This window comes from Lactuca sativa, chromosome 3, assembly GCF_002870075.4.
Source record: "Lactuca sativa cultivar Salinas chromosome 3, Lsat_Salinas_v11, whole genome shotgun sequence".
Taxonomy (NCBI): Eukaryota; Viridiplantae; Streptophyta; class Magnoliopsida; order Asterales; family Asteraceae; genus Lactuca; species Lactuca sativa.
Genome location: NC_056625.2, coordinates 192,880,711 through 192,905,224, shown reverse-complemented (window position 1 = coordinate 192,905,224; position 24,514 = coordinate 192,880,711). Strand labels below are relative to the sequence as shown.

Below are 24,514 nucleotides of genomic sequence, written 5' to 3'. Positions count from 1 at the left end.
TACCGCCGATAGCTGACGAGCAAGAGGAGGTGTAGCCAGGGCATCAACCACCAGCCAGACCAAGGCGTCGGAATGTGCAGGCTAGAGGTGAAGTCGAGCGAGAGCGTGCTGCTTCGCAGTATGTGCAGGGAGTGCCCACCGACCCTTTTCAAAGTCGGGTGGGAACGTATTTGGATAATCTACGGGGGCATGCCATTTACCATACCCAGCTTACTGAGGGTATTTATTCACATTTGGGTGTGAATGACGGGGCAGGGCCAAGTGGAGCACAAGATCAAGATGATGAGCTATGACGTCCGCAATATCCCTATTTTCCGACATGGGAGGAGCTATGGCGTCCGCAGAATGACAGGGCAGGGCCAAGTGGAGCACAAGATCAAGATGATGATTGATTTTATTTTATTTTATTTTATTATTTTTTTTCTTTTCTTTTTATTGAGTAGTTTTTTTTAGTTTGAATTTGGTGTGCAAAACATTCTTAAACTATGATGTTACTTTTTGTTTCTTTTGGGTTGTTCCATTTTTTTTCAGATTAGCGTTGGAATTCTAAGGAGCATAGAAGGTTAACTTTCGAGTCGTGTTTGTCTAGTCAAGGAAGCTTAGAGTCGTGAGTTGGAACCCAAAATTCAAGATAAGTGTGGGGTATATTAATAGGGGAGAGGTTACAGTTGGGAAATATATTTGCATAGAAGCGTCTGAAACCATTTAGCCATTGGTCAAGTTGCTAGAGTAAATAAAACAAATAAGTCATTTTCTGCTGATTCACAGTTTCCACGACGTGGAATCCTTACGCCATGTCGTGGCGTTCTTGCAGTTAGAAGAAATTCAGCATTTTGGTGTTCGCGCTTTCATTCCATATCACGACGTGGCCAGTAACATGCCACGACGTGTCCCATTTTATCATTGCCCACATTTTTCCTTACAAATACCCACTTTGAAGAATTGGAGTTTCGAGTCATGTTCGTGGTTTATTTACGTATTCAACCAGTTCTACAACGAGTTTCTATTTTTGGAAGTCCAAATGCACGTTTTCCACACTTTTGGAGATGCTCACGCCACTATCCCAGGGGAGTCTGTTCCTTTTTCTCCCTTTTCTTTAATTTTGATTTATTTTTATGCATACAATGAGGGCATTATATGAAATAAGTGTGGGGTAGAGGTAGAAAAAGTAAATTGCTAGAAAATCATAGAATTTGATAGTAAAAATTGAAAATTTTGAAAAATTCAAATTTTTAATAATTGAATCTAGTATTAATAATTTGAGCTATAATTGCTAGTATTATGCGGGATGATCCGATGAAAGTTCAAATGTTTAGTTGAGCCAATATACGTTATAGTGCATTTGTGGCCTCCCTTATTTTAGTGAAATCATGGAACAAAAACACAACCCCGCTTGTTTTGAGGGATGCAATATGTTTAGCAGCCTAAACCTGAAATGTATCCAGGAAAATTATTATCGTTAGCCAATAAAGGTTGAGGTTGAGCATGTTAAAAAAAAGAGAGAATTACGAGTAAAGTGTGAAGAATTTTGGAGCAAATAAAGTGAAGATCAAAAGATCAAAAATTCCAAGAAATTCAAAAGTTGAAGATACCAGAAATCAAATCAAATAAGGTGGTGAATTCAAAGAAATCAAAGATCAAATGTCAAAGAAATGAAGAATTCCAAAAGAGCTCCATAATGGTATCGATAATTGTAATTCTAGATTATGTATGCTTAGGTTGCTCAACTAAAAATACCTTGAGGTTAAGAGGTTTTCTGCGGATGGATTCGGAGGGTTGCATAAAATGAGTATTGTTCGGAAAAAGTGGGCGAGTGTTTATGAAGATTGTGAGTATTTAAAGTATGGGAGGGTACTTTAGGAGAATTTTAGACACAAATGCATGCGTTGAGGTTTTGGTGTTGAAAACCCTCTTCCAGAACCTTTCTTTCGTTCTTATTTGTCTCCTGGAACTCTTTTTCTTCTGCCAAAAGTCTCCCTTTTCGTAATAATCAGGAGAACTTATATAATCCTTAAAAACTCGCGCCACGTCGTGGGCTTCAAGCAATCCGTATCCTTCAAGGAAATCCTCCGCGTCGCGATGCTTATCTTCTGAAATACCCGTGCCACGTCGTGGGCTTCATCGCCACGTCGTGAATTTAGTTCTTATCGTGAATTTATTATTTTCTTGTCTTCCAAGCCTCCCATGTTCCCCATTTTGTCACCTTTGGTCCCTTTCTTCAAACATCCTTTGTATTGACTGAAAATAACAATTTAAACTCATAAGTATCATTATTCTAAACATATTATCAATTTATTAATAAAAATGTACTTAAATACTGCCTAAAAATAAGTGTAAATATGGCAATATCAATTTCCTTGAAGGATACAGACTGCTTGAAGCCCACGACGTGGCGCGGGTTTTTGAGGATTATATAAGTCCTCCTGATTATTACGAAAAGGGAAGCTTTTGGCAGAAGAAAAAGAGTTCCAGGAGACGATTCAGAGCGAAAGAAAGGTTCTGGAAGAGGGTTTTCAACACCAAAAGGAGTAAAGGTTTATATTTTAAATAAATAAGAACATGTCTTTCATTATTCTTAGATGTGTTAGTTTAATTACTATGACGAGCAGCTGAATCTAGCTACTCTTGTTTAGCTAGATGAAGCTTTAAACGTATGAATAGTTATATGCTTATGGATTAAGTTTAGTTGGTAAAAATTGCTTGTGTTCGATTTGTATAACCTAGCATGCTATTATTTGTTTATCTAATTGCTTGATTGCATGTTCTGTGTAGCTTAGTGACCATTAAACTGCATGAACCTGTTTACCTAATAATTTAGTGAACATTGAATTGTTAGAGCTAGGATTGACCAATCTTAGTTAGTAATTAGAATAAATAAAGCTTAGCTATGCTAGAGAACGTGAATTGTGATCATAATTGCGTTTATACAACAAATCCTACACAGCATATTTACATTCATAATTAGTTATGTGTTTAATTATGTGTGAACATACATGGTTTGACATGAATTAGTTAATTATTGGTAAGTTAGAACTAAATTACTAATATAACTAAAAACCAACTTAATAATCCGTAATCATTAGCTAGTCATAAGGGAGAAGTGGATTCAAACTAAACAAGAGAGTGTTTTTATTTATTGAATTTGATTTAAGTTCATCTGATCTTGTAAAACCAGATAAAAACCCTTATAAACTTGTTAATAAATTAGGTTAATTTAATAGTAAGTAAATTAATTAGAACACCGTTCCCTGTGATCGACACCCGACTTACCCAAACTATACTGTAATCTGACTAGGTACATTGCCTATAAGTGCATAGTTAGTTAAGTTTGTTAGGTTATAAATATTAAAATTAGTGAGTACTTTTGTGCACATCAGGAGCCAAACAATCGGATGCGGAGTCAAGCTCCAAGCGTAATCCGCACAGCAAGTAGTGCTCGCATAACTCCCAAATTTTTATATAGAATAGGATCATCGGCTAAAAGTCTTACCTTCTTTAACTTTCTGTAATCACAGACCTTTAGAAAGGTCAAAATTTTCTAACTTCGGATGTAACGCAACCATATGTTTAATATATATAGGGCATACCTCTTTCGTGTGTTAAATCTATGCATTTCATTCGAGTTCATGAGTTTGTTTATTGTTATTCAAACTCCATTGGTGAATCAAACTCAAAGTCTAGTGTTGGTCAAACCAAATCCTTGAACTATTAAAGATAGTTAACTCGTTATCATTCAACTCTCAAGCACCAAAACTTATAATCTTTTATATTTATTTCTTGGCAGTGCGATGCCTCCTCGTCCAAACCTAAGACCCAGACCGGGCACGATACCTCCACCACCACTGCCTCCATCAACGGAAAATGCCGCAATGATAGCTGTTGTAACGGATGCAGTAACAGCGACAATGGCCCAAATGAGTAACAATGGTTCTGGTGGGGGAGTAAATAGTTCTACGAATGGCCAACGTCCAGGTCGTTCAGGGGATTGTACATACAAGGATTTCATGAATAGCAAACCCATTACTTTTAATGGGGCTAGAGGGATAATGGCTCTATCACAGTGGATAGAGAAAACTAAAGCAGTTTTCGAGATTTGTTCTTGTCCGGAAGGGAACAAAGTGAAGTTTGCTTCCTGTACTTTCTCTGAGAGAGCTCTGACATGGTGTAATGGCCATGTCAAGTCACTAACGCTAGTAGTGGCTAACTCTATGGGCTGGGAGAATGTAAAACAAATATTACTGCAAGAGTACTGTCCACGGGGAGAATTACAAAAGCTCGAACAGGAACTTTGGGGCCTTACCATGGTAGGCTCAGATATCACGACCTATACCAACAGGTTCAGTGATTTGGCAATCCTTTGCCCAGGGATGGTTGCCCCCAGATTCAAGGAAGTGTACTAGCTTCCAAACCAATCACCTTCAATAGTGCCAAACAGTTGGCACAAGCCCTCGTCGACCATGGGGTCTATCCGGGCTTTGCAACTACCACTCCGGAGCAACCCAGAGGAATCAACAACAACAACAACAACAACAACAACAACAAGAAGTTCTGGAACAAAAGGAAGAGTCAGCCTTCATAGGAACCTTCCAAGAAACAACAGATTGTGGCAGTTCATCCCGCTACTGCCCCCACTGCTGCTCCAATTACCACTACACCAGCAAAGCCATATGCTGGAAACCTGCCGAAGTGCGCCAAATGCAATTTCCACCACAATGGAAATTTCCGAGAGATGCACTGTAACAATTACAACAAGAAAGGGCATACACCCGTTTCTGTAGAGCACCAGCACAACCGATCACTCAAATCCCTGGAGTCGGTGTGGGCCAGGCATGTTATGGATGCGGTGAGGCTGGACACTACAAGAGAGACTGCCCTAAGGCAAGGAACGCTGGCGGTATAAGAAGAGTGTTGGGGCAAAACGAAGCAATAGCCAATCCCACGGTGGTTACGGGTACGTTTCTCCTCAATAGCACATACTAAAACAGAACCCTAAATCACTCAATAAGATATTCACAGTAGAAATGGAAAATGGTAGAACAGAAAGCACAAATGATATGTACATAGGCTGCACACTAACTCTAAACGAACATTCATTTCAAATCTATCTAATGTCGATCACTATAAAGAGCTTTGATGTCATCATCGGTATGGATTGGTTAAGCCTACACCATGCCGATATTCTTTGTCAGGAGAGGGTCATTCGCCTAAACCTGCCAAGCAGCGAAACTCTTGTCATTTATGGTGACAAACCCGGTACCAATTTACAAATCATCTCTTACGTCAAAGCCTAGAAATACCTGCGTAAGAAGTACCATGCCTTCTTAGCCCACGTGGTAGATAAGGAAAAAGAAACGAAGAGCATCAAAGACATTCCGGAGGTCTGCGATTTTCCCGATATCTTCCCTAAAGATCTTTCAGGAGTCCCACCATAATGACAAGTCGATTTCAGAATCGATTTAATTCTCGGAGCTACCCCAGTGGCTAAGTCGTCGTATCGTCTGGCGCCAGCTGAGATGCAAGAATTATCCAGCCAATTAAACGAACTACTCAACAAAGGATTCATCAGACCAAGCTTCTCACCTTGGGGAGCACCGATCTTGTTCGTAAAGAAGAAGGATGGATCTTTCCGCATGTGCATTGATTACCGGGAACTTAACAAGCTTACTGTCAAGAACCGATACCCACTACCACGCATTGACGACTTGTTCGACCAACTCCAAGGAGCGAGTTATTTCTCAAAGATCGACTTAAGATCCGGGTATCACCAACTACGAGTCTTGGAAGGAGATGTTCCCAAAACAGCTTTTCGAACTCGATATGGTCACTACGAGTTTGTAGTGATGCCCTTTGGATTAACAAATGCACCAGCGGTGTTCATGGACTTAATGAACCGGTGTGTCGTTCGTTCCTAGACAAGTTTGTGATCGTATTCATAGATGACATACTCATCTATTCGAAGACTAAAGATGATCACAGTCAATACCTCTGACAAGTCTTGGAAACGCTAAGAAAAGAGAAGCTATATGAAAAATTCTCCAAGTGCGAATTTTGGATTCGGAAGGTAGATTTCCTAAGTCACGTGGTTAGCAAAGACGGAATACACGTGGACCCTTCCAAAATCAAGGCAATCGAGAACTGGTCAGCTCCAAGAACCCCAACGGAAATTCGACAATTCTTGGGCCTTGCTGGCTATTACCGTAGATTTATAGAAAAATTCTCGAAGATTGCTAAACCACTCACCACCCTAACACAGAAGGATGTAACTTTCAATTGGGAAGGAAAACAAGAGGGTGCATTCCAAACACTGAAGCAAGCACTATGCAGCGCACCTATATTGTCCTTGCCAGAAGGAACAGAAGACTTCGTGGTCTATTGTGATGCATCTAATCAAGGTCTTGGATGCGTACTAATGCAACGAGGTAAGGTCATCGCTTACACCTCAAGACACCTCAAGATGCACGAAGTCAACTACACTACCCACGATCTTGAACTTGGAGCAGTCGTTTTCACGCTAAAGATCTTGAGACACTATCTTTATGGCACGAAATGCACGATCTTCACTGATCATAAGAGCCTTCAGCACATTTTCAACCAAAAAGAACTCAACATGAGGCAGAGACATGGGTTGAACTACTGAATGACTACGAATGCGAGATTCGCTATCACCCAGGAAAAGCGAATATAGTAGCTGATGCCCTTAGTCGGAAAGAATACTCAGGTCGCCGAGTGAAATCCTTAACCATGACGATCCATTCACATCTATCCACACAAATCAAGGAAGCTCAGAGGAAAGCCTTGAAAACAGAGAACGTAGCAGGTGAAGCCCTAAGAGGAATGGACAAGAATCTTGAAGTCAAGGGTGACGGGGTTCGTTACTTCATGGATCGGATCTGGACACCGAAGTTTGGTGGATTCAGAGACATTGTCATGAACGAGGCGCATAAGACGCGACACTCCGTACATCCAGGTTCAGACAAGATGTATTTAGACCTCAAGAAACTGTATTGGTGGCCAAACATGAAAGCGGAGATCGCTACCTATGTGGGCAAGTGTTTGACTTGCACCAAAGTCAAGGTAGAGTACCAAAAGCCATCGGGATTGCTTCAACAACCCGAAATACCTGAGTGGAAGTGGGAACGGATAACCATGGACTTCATAACCAAATTACCCAAGACAGCAGGTGGGCTAGACACCATCTGGGTAATTGTAGATAGATTAACAAAATCCGCACACTTTCTGCCAATAAAAGAAACCGACAATATGGAGAAGCTAGCTCGAAACTACATCCAAGAGATTGTACAACTACATGGTGTACCAATATCCATTATATCCGACAGAGATAGTAGGTTCACCTCGCGATTCTGGAAATCGTTACAAAAATCTCTAGGAACGAGGCTCGACATGAGTACTACTTACCATCCACAAACCGATGGTCAAAGTGAGAGGACCATACAAACCTTGGAAGATATGCTAAGAGCTTGTGTAATCGATTTTGGTAAAGCATGGGATACCCATTTACCACTATTCGAATTTTCATACAACAATAGTTATCACTCCAACATTAAAGTTGCTCAATTTGAAGCCCTTTACGGACGGAAGTGCAGATCAACACTGTGCTGGACTGAAGTAGGTGACACGCAACTAGCCAAGGGACATGTACCCGACAGCACTCTCACTGGCCCGGAAATCATAAGAGAAACAACTGAGAAGATTGTACAAATTTGGGAACGACTAAAGGCTTCAAGAGACAGACAAAAGAGTTATGCAGAAAAAAGACGGAAGCCCTTGGAATTTCAGGTTGGGGACCAAGTGCTATTGAAGGTCTTGCCCTGGAAAGGACTAATATGTTTTGGAAGATGTCGGAAACTAAACCCAAGGTATATCGGACCATTCGAGATCCTTGCAAGGATTGGCCCGGTAGCCTACAAACTTCGTCTACCGCAGGAACTGAATAACGTACACCCTCCCTTTCATGTGTCAAACTTGAAGAAATGTTTGTCCGATGAGACCCTCATCGTCTCTTTAGACGAAATCGAAATCAACGAGAGTATCCACTTTATAGAAGAACCAATTGAAATCATAGATATGGAAATTAAAAGAACAAAACAAAGTCGCATACCCATCGTGAAGGTCCGATGGAATACAAAGCGAGGACCTGAATACACCTGGGAACGCGAAGATCAGATGAAACACAAGTACCCACATCTTTTTCCCTAATCCACAAGTGTTTTTCTTACATTAAATTTCGGGACGAAATTCCTCTAATGGGGGGATGATGTGACAACCCGATATTTCGACTCTATGTAATGACCTAAAAAGTCAAGTATTGTAACCACTTTTGAATTAATGAAATTTACTTCGAAAATAAAATGTACAAAAGTCTATATTGGGTTACCTACTATGCTAGATATTGTGTCAAGGTTTACAGAAACTCAATGATGTTTTCCTATAAATTGTTTTATAAATGATGTTTTCCTATAAATTGTTTTATAAATCGTTATGTCAAAAATGAAATTTTGGTCTTGTAGATTAGGATGTTACTGTTTGCCACCAATTTTCTTCCCACACAAGACACCTTGCTAGCTCTCTTTCAATCTCCTCTGGATTTGCTAGGTTTGAATAACAGACAAAGGCAAAGAACACCCTAGAAGCATCCTTCCTACCTCATATAGAAGAATCCCTCCTACCTCCTATATAGACGCTAACTAACCTCCCAAGCGGAGAACAAGGTTTCCATAACTTTGTCTTTGTTGCATCCCTAAGAAAACATGTAACATAGAATGATGAAGTTAATAATTTGGATTATACAATGAAGAATATAATTGATCAAGATAATCTCATGGGTTGAAGATAAAGCCCCCACATTTTCATTTCTGCTATAATGTATTTAAATTTAATGGTGTGATGAAGTTTAGAATCGCGACTGTTTTGTTTTGGCATTGCCACGACGTGGCAAAGGAGGGCCCACGACGTGGCAATGTCCTACATGTTAATTGTTTGATCTTGCGTTCCCACGACGTGCCCAAGGAGGGTCACGAAGTGGTGTTGACTTTGACAAAGTTGACCGTTGACTTTTTGACCAGTTTGACTTAGGGTCAAACTTGAAGGATTTGGGTTGTTGATTAAGGCTCTACCTGGTTTTTGGTGCTAGTAGGTTCGCAGGAGCAATCAGTCCAGAAAGTTAGCATGTCGCGGTGTTTTTGGATTTCCGTTCAGGTAAGTTTCCTCACTATACCCGTGGATTGAAGACACCAATGCCGATGCACTAGATTTGTTATGTATCCTTGTGTATAGGATGTTGTACGATAGTGATTTTGTGTGTGTGTGTGTGTGTATATATATATATATATATATATATATATATATATATATATATATATATATATATATATATATATATATATATATATATAAACACATAAAAACTAGTGGGGTATCCGTGCGGTACATCGGTTGATGGAAACGGAGCGATTAGTAGTTTCTTTTTGTTGATTATTTTTCCTTTTGGTAATGCAGCTGGCGGTGAATAGTTTCATCCAGAAATTAGTTAATCGTAATGTTGATTTATAGTTGTCATCTATAATTTGGTAACAATGTTATAAAAAAAACAAAAGGAAAAAAGAAAGTATATTTCAGCAAATAATTATATTTAGAAAAAAAAATTAACGGTTGGAAATAATAGATTCTTATTGATGGGTTGTTTTGTATTATAAAGAAACGTACAGATTTTAAGTATGGTATTTAATAAAATTGTGTTTGTTTTGTTATTTTTTTGAAATAGATTTGAAATATATTAATGTTAGATGAGAATTAAAATCAATGTTACTCATGTGTGTATATTCTTCTTAGAAAGTTTTCCATAAATGCCATTAATTTTTGGTCTTTTTAATTCGTTTTTTTTTCATATTTAAATTTCTTTAATATAATTGTGTTCATTTTCAAATAATTTATGTTTTTTGTTTAAAATAATTCTTCAATAAATTTATTTTAATAAATTAATAGCATTTTCATGCTGTTACGTTAATATAATTTATTGATACATAGAAAGGTAAGAACAAAATAGGAAAGTCAAATAGAGTACATTTCACCTAAATCTTGGTTAGATTTACAAAAATGATAAGAAAACATAAAACAAAAATTATAAAAATAAACGCAAAAGAAACCATACGCATCTTCTTTAATTTGCCGTTTACACCCAATTGGCCATCACAATTGAACCTTTTTTTTTTTTTTAATTTGTACACCACATTGCAAACTCATTGTTGCTAACTTATAAAAAGAATAGGCGTGGAACCTATTAAACCACGATTGTTTTTTTGGCCGAATATTATCTAATATCTTACATGATCACGTAGATTAATTAAAAAAACATCTTCTTTTTCTCACCTCTTAAACCTAAGTACGTTAATTGAAGAAAACATATTTTTCCCGGCGACCTACAGGTGCGTATTACGTATGTCCGTATTCATTCGATTCACAATCAGTTTACACACCTAATTTCATTATATGTAGTTTAAATACCTCACACCTTTTACACGACGGATTATGGATAAACACATGTTTTACTTGTTTTTAGAATTGCTAATTGATTCCGTTGATTCACTTATTAAAAATTCAAATCAAGTTGGCCTAGACTATAGTAATATATTTAATCGATTTAGTGGCAGAAAGTGGGGTTGATCACATGTAATCATAATTTTTAATAAACATATATTGGGTTTTTGGCTATTACTTTTCAATGCAAGAAATCATAGTATTCATTGTTTCTTTGATTGTCTGCTTTATAGAATCCTTATGATTAAATTGATATCAATTGTGCTTTACAGAATCCTTATGAATAAATTGATATCAGTTGTGTAGTTGACGACACATGTGCTCTTTTTATCTTTTATTTTCATAAACCATTAAATTAACATATTACTGTGTAATATACTTGCAATCTACATAAACATATAAAGTCTCTTATATTGTCTTTATACTTCTACGGTTAAATATACATAACATGTATCTCAAATCCATTTTACCCAAAATTGTTTCTTTCTTTTTTAATTGTAGAATGACATTGATGTGTGGTTTTCTTGGTGCAGGTCACATTCCACATTATGGATTCATAAATGCAAGTAGCAGATTAGTCCTTTGAAAAACAAACAAATGAAGATATTGATGCAAATAATGGTTATTCAGGATCGACATCTGAATCGGAGAAAAAAAATAATGATGGTGTCAATCTTGGATGTGACGAAGGTGCAGGTAATGATCAAAGTATTATTGGAAAGGTTTTTGATACACCCAATGATGCGTATACATTTTATAATGATTACGCATTTTTACATGGATTTGGTATACGTATTCATTGGAAATTTAAGAATAAGACAACAAATGAGCATTATCGGAAGACATATGTATGCAACAAAGAATGTTTCAAATGCTTGAAAGTTAATAATTCAAGTGGAAAAGTGATAAAACGTCGTAGAGAAGTAAGAACGGGATGCAAAGCAATGATTCAAATTTCAAAACAGAAGGATGAGAAATGGATCGTGGACAAGTTTAATGATACACACAATCATGCCTTGAGCTTGACACCAACAAAGGTAATGTAGCATAGATCGCATGGGAAGTTCCACCGTACTATGGAATGCAGAACTCTTATGGTGCAATTTGGTCAAGTAGGTTTGAAGCCTTCTCAAATTAAAAAGGCTATTAACGCAATGAAAACTTCAGATGAAGCCGATGTTACTTCAAAGCAATGTGCTGATGTCTTATCCGAGCAACGAAAACAGTATAGGGGAAAGGAGTTTTATGGACTTATAAAGCATTTCCAAGATAAAGCATTAGTGGATAATGACCAGTATTTTGTTGTGGACTTGTGTGATGATGGTTCTCCTAGGAATATATTTTGGGCTAATGGAAGATCAAGAGACGCCTATACTAAGTTTGGAGATGTTGTTGTGTTTGATGTCACTTATATGACAAACAAATACAAAATGCCATTTGCTCCCTTTATAGGGGTTAATCATCATCGGCAATCTATACTTTTTGGTGGAGCATTGCTAGAAAACGAAAAAGAAGAAACATTTGTATGGTTATTCGAGAATTTCCTAACGTGTAGGTTTCACAAGCATCCAAAGGCAATCATTACGGATCAAGACAAAGCGATCGGTAATGCGATAAAAAAAGTGTTTCCAAACACTCGACACCGCTTTTGTGAATGGCATATTAAAAGGCACGAACCGGAACACATTCGCCCATTTGTTGCCCGTTATAGTGATTTTCAGGAATCTTATAGACATTGGGTAAACAGTGACACCATTGAAGAATTTGAAAAAAAGTTTGAAGTTATGCGTAGTAGGTATAACCTGGAACATAATTGTTGGATAAATGAAATGTATAACCAACGGATACATTGGGCAAAACCTTTCTTCAAAGATATTTTCTTGGCCGGTATGACAACCAGTGGACGAAGTGAGAGTATTAATTCTTTTTTTGATGGATTTGTCAATTCCAACACCATGTTGAATGCATTTGTACTACAATATTAAAAAGCAGTAGAGACTCGAAGGGCTGCCGAAGAAGATGAAGACTTCAAGACTATGAACTCGAGGGCAGTTCTTTCTTCTGTGCATCCAATCGAAGCAAAAGCAGGTGAGTGTTACACTAGAAAAGTTTTTGAGGTTTTTAAAAATGAATGGATGGAAGCCACTAACAATTTAATTCATGAGATGTTAAGAAAAAGTAAAGAAGAAATTATATACCGAGTTGGGCAACTTGACATTGATAAAACATATTGGCGAACTGTTACCTTCCGTTCTATGAGTGAAATGAATGTCACATGTTCATGTGCTAAGTATGAAATATGTGGGATTTTATGTAAGCATTGCTTGTATGTTATGAAGAAGAGGCATGTTGAAACACTTCCGAATCACTATATTTTACCACGGTGGACCCTTAATGCTAGGTATAAGGTGGGTAATAGTAGTATCGGACTAGAGGAAATGAATAATGAAAATGGGGTGAGCGCATTCACTTTGTGGTGTGTCCGTTTAAATTTTACCAAAGTTATTGAACAAGCAAAGGAATCCCCTTTAAAAATAGATAAAGTCAATACTGTATTGATAAAGCTTTTAGATGATCTAACAATTCACGAAAAGCCTAAAGCATTTGAAAATGCATCTCAAGGTTGTTCTACTGGAATTTCACAAGTAGATATGATGCCTCAATTGTTTGTACGGGATCCTATTGGTCCAACTAATACAAAAGGGCGGCCTAAAAATGCTACAAGAATTAAGTCTTCATTAGAAATGCCGAAGAAAAGAACTTGCTCTTACTGTCAAGGATTGGGTCACTACGCCACTAGTTGTTCAAAAAGAAAGGTAGTTGTAAATTGTCATGAGTTTACTAGCGTAATAATTATATTAACTATTTTATTTTTCATGTATCAGGCGGATGAATTGTTGCAAGAGAAACAATGGTGATATGTCTTGTCGTTAGGAGAAATTTGGATGGTTTCTGTTTTGGATAGTTGATTTTTTTTATGTTTTAAATAGGCACATTTTTTATATTTTGGAAATAAATGGTGTATGAAAACCTATTTTGGATAATTGCGGTAATTATATTTTATTTTGGACAAAAATGGTGTATGAAACATCTGGATGGTTTTTGTTTTTAACACAGATGTGTTACAAATAAAAGTAGGTTGTTAATATAGGGTAAAAATAAAAGTACGTTGCTACCATGGGCTTAAAATGAAAAGTACATTGCTGATTCTATAAAAATATGTATATGAATTGCTATTTTCCATAAAAAGTCAAAACATGTTATTCCGGTTAACAACGAGAAGTACGTTGCTGATTTTGTATAATTATTTAAAATTGAAACTTTATTATCTTCTTTGCAAGATTGCAAATTGTGTACATAACTGGATTGGAGGAGTCATGCTTTATATTGCAATTAGAAAAAGATACACAAGATTATATCAATCATAGAGAAATCTAAGTGGAAAAAGAAACAGTGGATTCTATCAAAGTACATTTGTCACACCCCAAAACCACGAACGGCGGAACGTTCAGGGGTGGAGGACGTCATGTACAGTATCACAACAGTGTAATATAATAAACAAGCAACAACATCATCCATTGCATTATAAGTAAAGTTTAATACATGTGTGTTCTTTTATGTAATAAGACACCAAAAATATACAATCAAAATAAAAGACGAGACTTGTCTGCTCCGTCTTCTCAAAACCTGGCCTCCGTACCTGTCTACTGATGACCTGAGAATACAAGTTATTTTGAAAGCGAGTATCAGCTTTAAAGCTAGTGAATTCATAAGTATAATAGTGTCATTTCCTTGTTTGTAAAAATCTGTTATGAAGGCCATGTAAACCTTTAAATGAAAATGTTGAGGTAAGTATGAAATCCCTAGAAAAACCCTTATTTTCTATAAGTATGAAATGTAGTCTTCTACCAAGACCCGAATCTTCTGTTTGTAAAATGATAGTTTTTCCTTTGTATTGACTAGTACTAAAAGTGCTTAGTCTAACTCATCGTTTATGTGAATGTATCACAAAATAAAGTAAACAGGAAAAGGTACTACTATAAGTGTTGTCACTGGGTACTAGGACCAACACAGCATCGCATTAAGCGAAATGTATAACCTAATGAACATCCGAAGATTGTCTAATTGTCCTCTGTAGCAGCAGCAGGTGGGTGGAAGGGTTAGTCCCAATCGATCTACCTAATATAATTAGTAACCTTAGACCTCCGAAGATGGTCATTGACCACTGGTGCTAATCAGCGGGGTTCGGAATGGTAAGTCCCATCTAGCTATCCCATTGAACCGGGATAGGAAAGACAATTTACACAGTATGTACTAATAAATCATCCTCGTAGTCCTAAGTACAAGTATCCAGGTAAGTGAATACAAGATAATGCACCTATGTAAAAGTGTTCATGTATGGTATTCATGTATGTGTGTCCATGTAACAAGTAAGTATATGTAAACATATTCATGTATCAGGTAATGTACTAGTATAGACTCATGAATGAACTGACTCTTGTGTGATTCCTTGTAATAGAAGTAATGTTTGATGTCTCCAAATTATCCCTATGATAATTTACTGTAATATAACTGATTGATCATGTAGGTTTATACACTCTTACTACTCAAGGGTGCGGGAAACTAAATGAAAGATGTAAACTATATAATCAATACATATATAATAATATACGTGTATATGCATAGTTTAGTTCAAGAATGTAAAATGGTTTTGTAAAACATCTTATGGATTTTGAACAATAATTAACAATGACTTGATGTCATTTTAATAAACATTTCAAAGGTAAAACATTTGGTAACAATGTGTTTTTAAGATGTAAAATCATTTCATGCATCACATTTTGTAGCATGTGAAATCCGTTAAATGACAAACGCAGTTATAAAATACATATCAATAATTCAATAATCTGTTTGTTTCTACTTGTATTCCCCCCCCCCCTATTAAAGCATTTAAAACTATTTAAAATATTGATTAAGGGTATGAACTCACTTGAAAGTTTGAAGATAGCGAGATGGAAAACCGGGCAGAGTTTCGTCTTGGGAAACGGATTTTTCTCGGGATTCTAGAGAATATCGGGAGTAAAATCAACCTTCGAGACTTGAGCAAAAAGACCAGGGCTTTGGGTTTGAACGGGCACGGAAATCGAGGCAAGATCGTGAGAGAAAGGAGAGAAATGAGCAATTTTTCCGGAAACCCTCGCATTCTATTTATAGGGGGTCTGAGAAGCCTCGGTACGCGGGGCGTACGCTCGTACGCAGCGCGTACTCGTACGTCATGCATGACCGAGTCCTCGACTGCCTCGGCTTCGGATGGGACGGGTCGGATGGGACGGATCGGGTGGGGCGGGTCGGACGGGACGGGTCGGTAGCTTCGCATAAGGGCGACGTGGACGGACCGAGACCAAGGCCCTCGGGTACGCGGGGCGTACAGGGTTACGCAGCGCGTAACTCGGATGAGGATGCTGACTCCTTCTTCGGATATTACCGGATTTTTTATATAAATATATATAAATCATTTAATAAACTTCAAAAAATCATATCTCCTTCATACGTATTCCGTTTTCAATGGTCTTTATATCCACGCGTAGGTGAGACTGCGCTCTACAACTTTCGTTTAGACTCCGTTGGCAAATTCCGAAATTATTTTTATTATTTAATTATAAAATGACGTGTTTAAGGAATTTCTTTAAAAATTCATAACTTCTTTATCTGACGTCGGTTTTTGCCAGACTTTTCACCACTGAAATACCATTGTCGAGACCTTCAATTCTCGTTTAGGTCATTCCGGCCAAAAGTCGCTCGATCTCCAATTCGAGTTTTTAGTTGTCTGTTGCTAAGCCGAACTTGGAAAAATCATGACTTCAATATACAAAGTTGGATTTGGGCGTTCTTTGTACGTACGATCATGGTTTAATGATATTAAACATAGTAGGTAGTTAAATAGAAACTTTTTAGACATTTTATTATCAAAGTTAATTTCTTTAACTTAAAAGTGGTTACAATACTTGGCTTTTTAGGTCATTACAAAGAGTTGAAATATCGGGTTGTCACATCATCCCCCCATTAGAGGGAATTTCGTCCCGAAATTTAAAGTAGTAAAGATACTAGTGAGCATGAAAAAGATGAGGGTACTTTTGTTTCATCTGATCTTCGCGTTCCTATGTGAATTCAGGTCCCCGCTTGGCGTTCCACCGAACCTTCACGATGGGTATGCGACTTTGTTTTGTTTGTTTGACCTCTCGTTCCATGATTTCTACTGGTTCTTCCACAAAGTTGAGGCTCTCGTTGATCTCGATCTCGTCGAGTGGAATAACAAGAGTCTCGTCGGATAGACACTTTTTCAAGTTTGACACGTGGAAGGTAGGATGTACGTTACTGAGTTCTTGCGGTAGATTGAGTTTGTAAGCTACAGACCGATCCTCGCAAGAATCTCGAAAGGCCCTATGTATCTTGGATTGAGCTTCCCACGCTTTCCAAGGCGTATCAAGCACTTCCAGGGTGAGACCTTCAGTAGGACTCGGTCGCCTACCTGGAACTCCAATGGTTTCCTACGCTTGTCAGCGTAGCTTTTCTGTCGGTCTCTATAGGCTTTCAATCGTTCACGAATTTGAACGATCTTCTCTGTCGTTTCCTGAATGATCTCCGGACCGGTGAGAGTGCTTTCGGGAGCTCGTTCCTTAGCTGACTGGGTATCACCCACCTTAGCCCAGCACAGAGGGGATCTGCACTTTCGGCCATAGAGGGCCTCGAATGGAGCTGCCTTCGTGCTTGTGTGATAACTGTTGTTGTAGGAAAACTCGACAAGAGGTAAATGAGTATCCCAAGCTTTTCCAAAGTCAATCACACATGCACACAACATATCTTCTAAGGTTTGGATAGGTCTCTCACTTTGCCCGTCGGTCTGTGGATGGTAGGCTGTACTCATGTCCAGCCTAGTTCCTAGGGAATTTTGTAATGACTGCCAGAACCTCGAAGTGAATCTACTATCTTGGTCTGAGATGATAGATAAAGGAACACCGTGCAGCCTTACAATCTCCCTAATGTAAGTTCTGGTAAGTTTCTCCATCTTGTCTGTTTCTTTGATCGGTAGGAAGTGTGCAGACTTGGTCAGTCTATCGACGATGACCCATATGGAATCAAGTCCACCCGTCGTCTTGGGCAACTTGGTTATGAAGTCCATAGTGATCCGCTCCCACTTCCATTCTGGTATCTCCGGTTGTTGTAGAAGACCGGAGGGTTTCTGGTACTCAACCTTGACCTTTACGCAAGTAAGGCATTTACTCACGAAGGTAGCAATATATGCTTTCATGTTAGGCCACCAGTATAACCTTTTAAGGTCCAGATACATCTTATCTGAACCCGGGTGGACGGAATAACGAGTGTTGTGAGCTTATGTCATGACCAAGTCTCTGAAGCCACCGTGATTCGGTGTCCAGATCCGATCCATGAGGTATAAGGCTCCGCCACCCTTGGCTTCTAGGTTCTTATCCATCCCTCTAAGGGATTCACCAGCCACGTTTTCAGGTTTCAAAGCGTCGAGCTGAGCCTCCTTTATTTGCGTGGTCAAGTGTGAATGGATAGTTAGAGTCAAAGATTTGACCCTACGACCAGAATATTCTTTCCGACTTAGGGCGTCGGCTACTACATTGGCTTTACCTGGATGATAACGAATTTCGCATTCGTAATCGCTGAGTACCTCGACCCACCGTTGTTGTCTCATGTTGAGCTCCTTCTGGTCGAAAATGTGTTGCAGACTCTTATGGTCTGTAAAAATCGTGCTTTTTGTACCGTACAGGTAATGTCGCCAGATCTTCAGAGCGAACACAACTGCTCCTAGTTCAAGATCATGGGTTGTGTAGTTAACCTCATGTGTCTTTAGCTGTCTCGAGGCATAAGCGATGACTTTACCTCGATGCATTAGAACACATCCGAGCCCTTGATTGGATGCATCGCAATAGACAATGAAGTCTTCTATTCCTTCGGGAAGGGATAGTATCGGGGCGGTGCATAAGGCTCGTTTGAGCGTTTGGAACGCTTTTTCCTGTTTCTCTTCCCAGTGAAAGGCCACGCCTTTCTGGGTCAGGGTTGTAAGAGGTTTCGCTATGCTGGAGAAGTTCTGAATGAACCTGCGATAGTAGCCAGCGAGACCTAGAAATTGACAAATTTCGGTAGGTGTCTTTGGTGCTGTCCAGTTCTCGATGGCTTTGATCTTGGAGGGGTCCACGTGTATACCTTCTTTACTAACCACATGGCCCAAAAATTCGACTCGCCGAATCCAAAATTCGCACTTTGAGAACTTCGCGTAGAGCTTCTCCGATCTCAATGTCTCTAAGATTTTACGGAGATGTAGACTATGTTCCTCCTTACTTCGAGAGTAGATGAGTATGTCATCAATGAAGACGATGACGAATTGATCCAAGTAAGGACGACACACCCTATTCATCAGATCCATGAATACTGCGGGCGCGTTAGTTAATCCGAATGGCATCACTATAAACTTGTAGTGCCCATAACGAGTTCGGAAGGCTATCTTGGGAACATCCTCCTCTAACACTCGTAGTTGGTGATATCCGGATCGCAGATCTATCTTCGAGAAGTAGTTGGCTCCTTGAAGTTGATCAAACAAATCGTCAATGCGGGGCAAAGGATATCGATTTTTAATGGTAAGTTTGTTGAGTTCCCTATAGTCGATGCACATGCGAAACGATCCATCTTTCTTCTTGACGAACAAGACCGGTGCTCCCCATGGTGAGAAGCTTGGTCGAATGAATCCTTTCTTGAGAAGTTCGTTAAGTTGACTGGAAAGTTCCTGCATTTCAGCTGGTGCCAGACGATACGGGGATTTGGCTACGGGAGTAGCCCCTGGCACTAAGTCGATTCTGAACTCGACTTGGCGTTGTGGTGGTAAACCGGGAAGTTCTTCTGGGAATATGTCGGGAAAGTCGCATACTTCTGGGATTTTCTGGATGTCTTTCAGTTCTTGACTGGTATCGACGATGTGCGCGAGAAATGCATGGTACTCCTTCCGCAAGCACTTCTGGGCTTGAATGCACGAAATGATGCGAAGGCTCGTACTGGGTTTGTCGCCGTAGATAATTAAAGTTTCGTTGTTAGGAAGGTTAAGACGAACTGCTTTTTCGAAGCACATAATGTCGGCACGAAAAAGACTCAACCAATCCATATCGATGATAACGTCAAAACATTTAATTGTGACTGGCATGAGATCTATCTTGAAAGTATGGCCATCTAAAGTTAAAGTACAACCTACGAATATGCAGTTCGTACTCTCTGTTTTCCCGTTAGCCATTTCTACCGTGAATGAACTATCTAGTGCACATGGTTTTTGTTTAAGCAGGTGTGCAAATTTGTGACTTACAAAACTTTACTCGGCTCCACTATCGAAAAGTATGCAAGCATATGAGTTATCGAGGAGGAATGTACCAGTAACTATCGTAGGATCAGCTACTGCTTCCTCGTGGCCCAGGGCCATAACTCTTCCCACTCCTCCAGCCGTCCCCGCTTTAGGGCAGTTTCTCTTGTAGTGGCCCACTTCGCCACAACCGTAGCAAGCTTGGCCCATACCGGCGTTAAACTTGGGTAGCTTGAGCTATTGGAGTTTTGCAGAAATGGACGGTGTGCCCCTTCCTGTTGCAGTTGGTGCATTGCATCTCCCTGCAAGGCCCGTGGTGGTGGAAGTTGCACTTGGTGCACTTCGGGAGAGTCCCAGCATATGTTTTTGCTAGTAAGAGGTTCGCAGGGGCAACATGAGTCACTGTGGCAGCATTGATCGCCACAAGTTGTTGCGTATTGGAGGATCCTTGCGGAGCCCCTCTTTTCCTCTTATTCCACCCCTTCTTGTCGTAGTCGGGGTTGGATTTTTGTGGTACAGGTGTAGGGATTGTTGTGTTCTGAGGTTTCCGATGATCGATAAGAGATTGTGCCAGTTCCTTGGCACTATCAAAGGTAATAGGCCTGGAAGCGATCACACTTGACTGGATCTGGGGCGACAGTCCCCAGATATATCTCTCAATCTTTTTGCTCTGGAGAGCAACCATATCAGGGCATAAGTTTGCCAAATCACAGAACCTATTTGTGTAGGTAGTGATGTCGGATCCAACCATTTGTAGACCCCATAATTCTTGCTCGAGTTTTTGTATTTCACCTCGAGGACAGTATTCTTTCATCAGCATGTCTTTCAACTTTTCCCAGCCAATGGAATACGCCACCACCAAAGTTAGATAGTTAACATGGTTGTTCTACCATGTTAGTGCTCGGTCAGAGAAGGTACAAGCTGCGAACTTGACCTTGTTGCCTTCTTGGCATCCGCAGATCTCGAAGACAGATTCCGTCTTCTCAATCCATTGTCTCAACACCATAACACCCCCAGTTCCATTGAAGCTGTGGGGTTTGGTGTTAGTGAAGTCCTTGTAGGTGCACTCCCGAGGGTGTCCATGGCTTTCGTCGTGGTTCGAGGGTGGTGCACCTGTTCCTGATCCACTAGGGGCAGGAGCGTTGATTGCTGACACAGCAGCTGCAACTGCTGCTGTGAAAGCTGCCTGGAACATGTTGGCATCGAAAGGGTTAGGTGGTTGAAGAGGTACAGGTGGTGGTGGAGGTGGTGGTATCGGTGCTTCGTTGTTTGGATTGCGTCTTGTACTTCTGCGTGGCGGCATCTTTAACAATACGTTTTAAAAGATGACGACATGGATAAGAATAAATGATTAATGAATGTGTCTCATGGACCAAATCCCCATAGCCAAACAACAGAAGGAATCCAAACAATGACACCATTGTTGCTCGTTATAGTGATTTTCAGGAATCTTATAGACATTGGGTAAACAGTGACACCATTGAAGAATTTGAAAAAAAGTTTGAAGTTATGCGTAGTAGGTATAACCTGGAACATAATTGTTGGATAAATGAAATGTATAACCAACGGATACATTGGGCAAAACCTTTCTTCAAAGATATTTTCTTGGCCGGTATGACAACCAGTGGACGAAGTGAGAGTATTAATTCTTTTTTTGATGGATTTGTCAATTCCAACACCATGTTGAATGCATTTGTACTACAATATTAAAAAGCAGTAGAGACTCGAAGGGCTGCCGAAGAAGATGAAGACTTCAAGACTATGAACTCGAGGGCAGTTCTTTCTTCTGTGCATCCAATCGAAGCAAAAGCAGGTGAGTGTTACACTAGAAAAGTTTTTGAGGTTTTTAAAAATGAATGGATGGAAGCCACTAACAATTTAATTCATGAGATGTTAAGAAAAAGTAAAGAAGAAATTATATACCGAGTTGGGCAACTTGACATTGATAAAACATATTGGCGAACTGTTACCTTCCGTTCTATGAGTGAAATGAATGTCACATGTTCATGTGCTAAGTATGAAATATGTGGGATTTTATGTAAGCATTGCTTGTATGTTATGAAGAAGAGGCATGTTGAAACACTTCCGAATCACTATATTTTACCACGGTGGACCCTTAATGCTAGGTATAAGGTGGGTAATAGTAGTATCGGACTAGAGGAAATGAATAATGAAAATGGGGTGAGCGCATTCACTTTGTGGTGTGTCCGTTTAAATTTTACCAAAGTTATTGAACAAGCAAAGGAATCCCCTTTAAAAATAGATAAAGTCAATACTGTATTGATAAAGCTTTTAGATGATCTAACAATTCACGAAAAGCCTAAAGCATTTGAAAATGCATCTCAAGGTTGTTCTACTGGAATTTCACAAGTAGATATGATGCCTCAATTGTTTGTACGGGATCCTATTGGTCCAACTAATACAAAAGGGCGGCCTAAAAATGCTACAAGAATTAAGTCTTCATTAGAAATGCCGAAGAAAAGAACTTGCTCTTACTGTCAAGGATTGGGTCACTACGCCACTAGTTGTTCAAAAAGAAAGGTAGTTGTAAATTGTCATGAGTTTACTAGCGTAATAATTATATTAACTATTTTATTTTTCATGTATCAGGCGGATGAATTGTTGCAAGAGAAACAATGGTGATATGTCTTGTCGTTAGGAGAAATTTGGATGGTTTCTGTTTTGGATAGTTGATTTTTTTTATGTTTTAAATAGGCACATTTTTTATATTTTGGAAATAAATGGTGTATGAAAACCTATTTTGGATAATTGCGGTAATTATATTTTATTTTGGACAAAAATGGTGTATGAAACATCTGGATGGTTTTTGTTTTTAACACAGATGTGTTACAAATAAAAGTAGGTTGTTAATATAGGGTAAAAATAAAAGTACGTTGCTACCATGGGCTTAAAATGAAAAGTACATTGCTGATTCTATAAAAATATGTATATGAATTGCTATTTTCCATAAAAAGTCAAAACATGTTATTCCGGTTAACAACGAGAAGTACGTTGCTGATTTTGTATAATTATTTAAAATTGAAACTTTATTATCTTCTTTGCAAGATTGCAAATTGTGTACATAACTGGATTGGAGGAGTCATGCTTTATATTGCAATTAGAAAAAGATACACAAGATTATATCAATCATAGAGAAATCTAAGTGGAAAAAGAAACAGTGGATTCTATCAAAGTACATTTGTCACACCCCAAAACCACGAACGGCGGAACGTTCAGGGGTGGAGGACGTCATGTACAGTATCACAACAGTGTAATATAATAAACAAGCAACAACATCATCCATTGCATTATAAGTAAAGTTTAATACATGTGTGTTCTTTTATGTAATAAGACACCAAAAATATACAATCAAAATAAAAGACGAGACTTGTCTGCTCCGTCTTCTCAAAACCTGGCCTCCGTACCTGTCTACTGATGACCTGAGAATACAAGTTATTTTGAAAGCGAGTATCAGCTTTAAAGCTAGTGAATTCATAAGTATAATAGTGTCATTTCCTTGTTTGTAAAAATCTGTTATGAAGGCCATGTAAACCTTTAAATGAAAATGTTGAGGTAAGTATGAAATCCCTAGAAAAACCCTTATTTTCTATAAGTATGAAATGTAGTCTTCTACCAAGACCCGAATCTTCTGTTTGTAAAATGATAGTTTTTCCTTTGTATTGACTAGTACTAAAAGTGCTTAGTCTAACTCATCGTTTATGTGAATGTATCACAAAATAAAGTAAACAGGAAAAGGTACTACTATAAGTGTTGTCACTGGGTACTAGGACCAACACAGCATCGCATTAAGCGAAATGTATAACCTAATGAACATCCGAAGATTGTCTAATTGTCCTCTGTAGCAGCAGCAGGTGGGTGGAAGGGTTAGTCCCAATCGATCTACCTAATATAATTAGTAACCTTAGACCTCCGAAGATGGTCATTGACCACTGGTGCTAATCAGCGGGGTTCGGAATGGTAAGTCCCGTCTAGCTATCCCATTGAACCGGGATAGGAAAGACAATTTACACAGTATGTACTAATAAATCATCCTCGTAGTCCTAAGTACAAGTATCCAGGTAAGTGAATACAAGATAATGCACCTATGTAAAAGTGTTCATGTATGGTATTCATGTATGTGTGTCCATGTAACAAGTAAGTATATGTAAACATATTCATGTATCAGGTAATGTACTAGTATAGACTCATGAATGAACTGACTCTTGTGTGATTCCTTGTAATAGAAGTAATGTTTGATGTCTCCAAATTATCCCTATGATAATTTACTGTAATATAACTGATTGATCATGTAGGTTTATACACTCTTACTACTCAAGGGTGCGGGAAACTAAATGAAAGATGTAAACTATATAATCAATACATATATAATAATATACGTGTATATGCATAGTTTAGTTCAAGAATGTAAAATGGTTTTGTAAAACATCTTATGGATTTTGAACAATAATTAACAATGACTTGATGTCATTTTAATAAACATTTCAAAGGTAAAACATTTGGTAACAATGTGTTTTTAAGATGTAAAATCATTTCATGCATCACATTTTGTAGCATGTGAAATCCGTTAAA

General features: G+C 38.6%; 2 protein-coding genes across 2 annotated transcripts; both read left to right on the top strand.

Moving 5' to 3' along the window:
- Positions 1-11,630: 11,630 nt before the first annotated feature.
- LOC111904705 (protein FAR1-RELATED SEQUENCE 3-like) lies at positions 11,631-13,472 on the top strand. Its single transcript, XM_023900433.1, has 3 exons — positions 11,631-12,441; positions 12,547-13,370; positions 13,440-13,472. Exons 1-3 carry the CDS (start codon positions 11,631-11,633, stop codon positions 13,470-13,472), a joined length of 1,668 nt encoding a protein of 555 aa, XP_023756201.1.
- An 8,213-nt stretch (positions 13,473-21,685) lies between these two features.
- LOC128132875 (protein FAR1-RELATED SEQUENCE 9-like) lies at positions 21,686-22,567 on the top strand. Its single transcript, XM_052769874.1, has 2 exons — positions 21,686-22,465; positions 22,535-22,567. The coding sequence occupies exons 1-2, from the start codon at positions 21,686-21,688 to the stop codon at positions 22,565-22,567; spliced, it is 813 nt and encodes a 270-aa protein (XP_052625834.1).
- The last annotated feature ends 1,947 nt before the right edge of the window (positions 22,568-24,514 follow it).

Bases quoted from the DNA above. Each gene is read 5' to 3' on its own strand.
- LOC111904705 (XM_023900433.1), top strand. From the start codon at position 11,631: ATGGAATGCAGAACTCTTATGGTGCAATTTGGTCAAGTAGGTTTGAAG. The intron at 12,442-12,546 runs GTATGACAACCA...ATTAAAAAGCAG, and splicing joins CAAAGATATTTTCTTGGCCG to TAGAGACTCGAAGGGCTGCC. The intron at 13,371-13,439 runs GTAGTTGTAAAT...TTCATGTATCAG, and splicing joins CTAGTTGTTCAAAAAGAAAG to GCGGATGAATTGTTGCAAGA.
- LOC128132875 (XM_052769874.1), top strand. From the start codon at position 21,686: ATGAACTCGAGGGCAGTTCTTTCTTCTGTGCATCCAATCGAAGCAAAA. The intron at 22,466-22,534 runs GTAGTTGTAAAT...TTCATGTATCAG, and splicing joins CTAGTTGTTCAAAAAGAAAG to GCGGATGAATTGTTGCAAGA.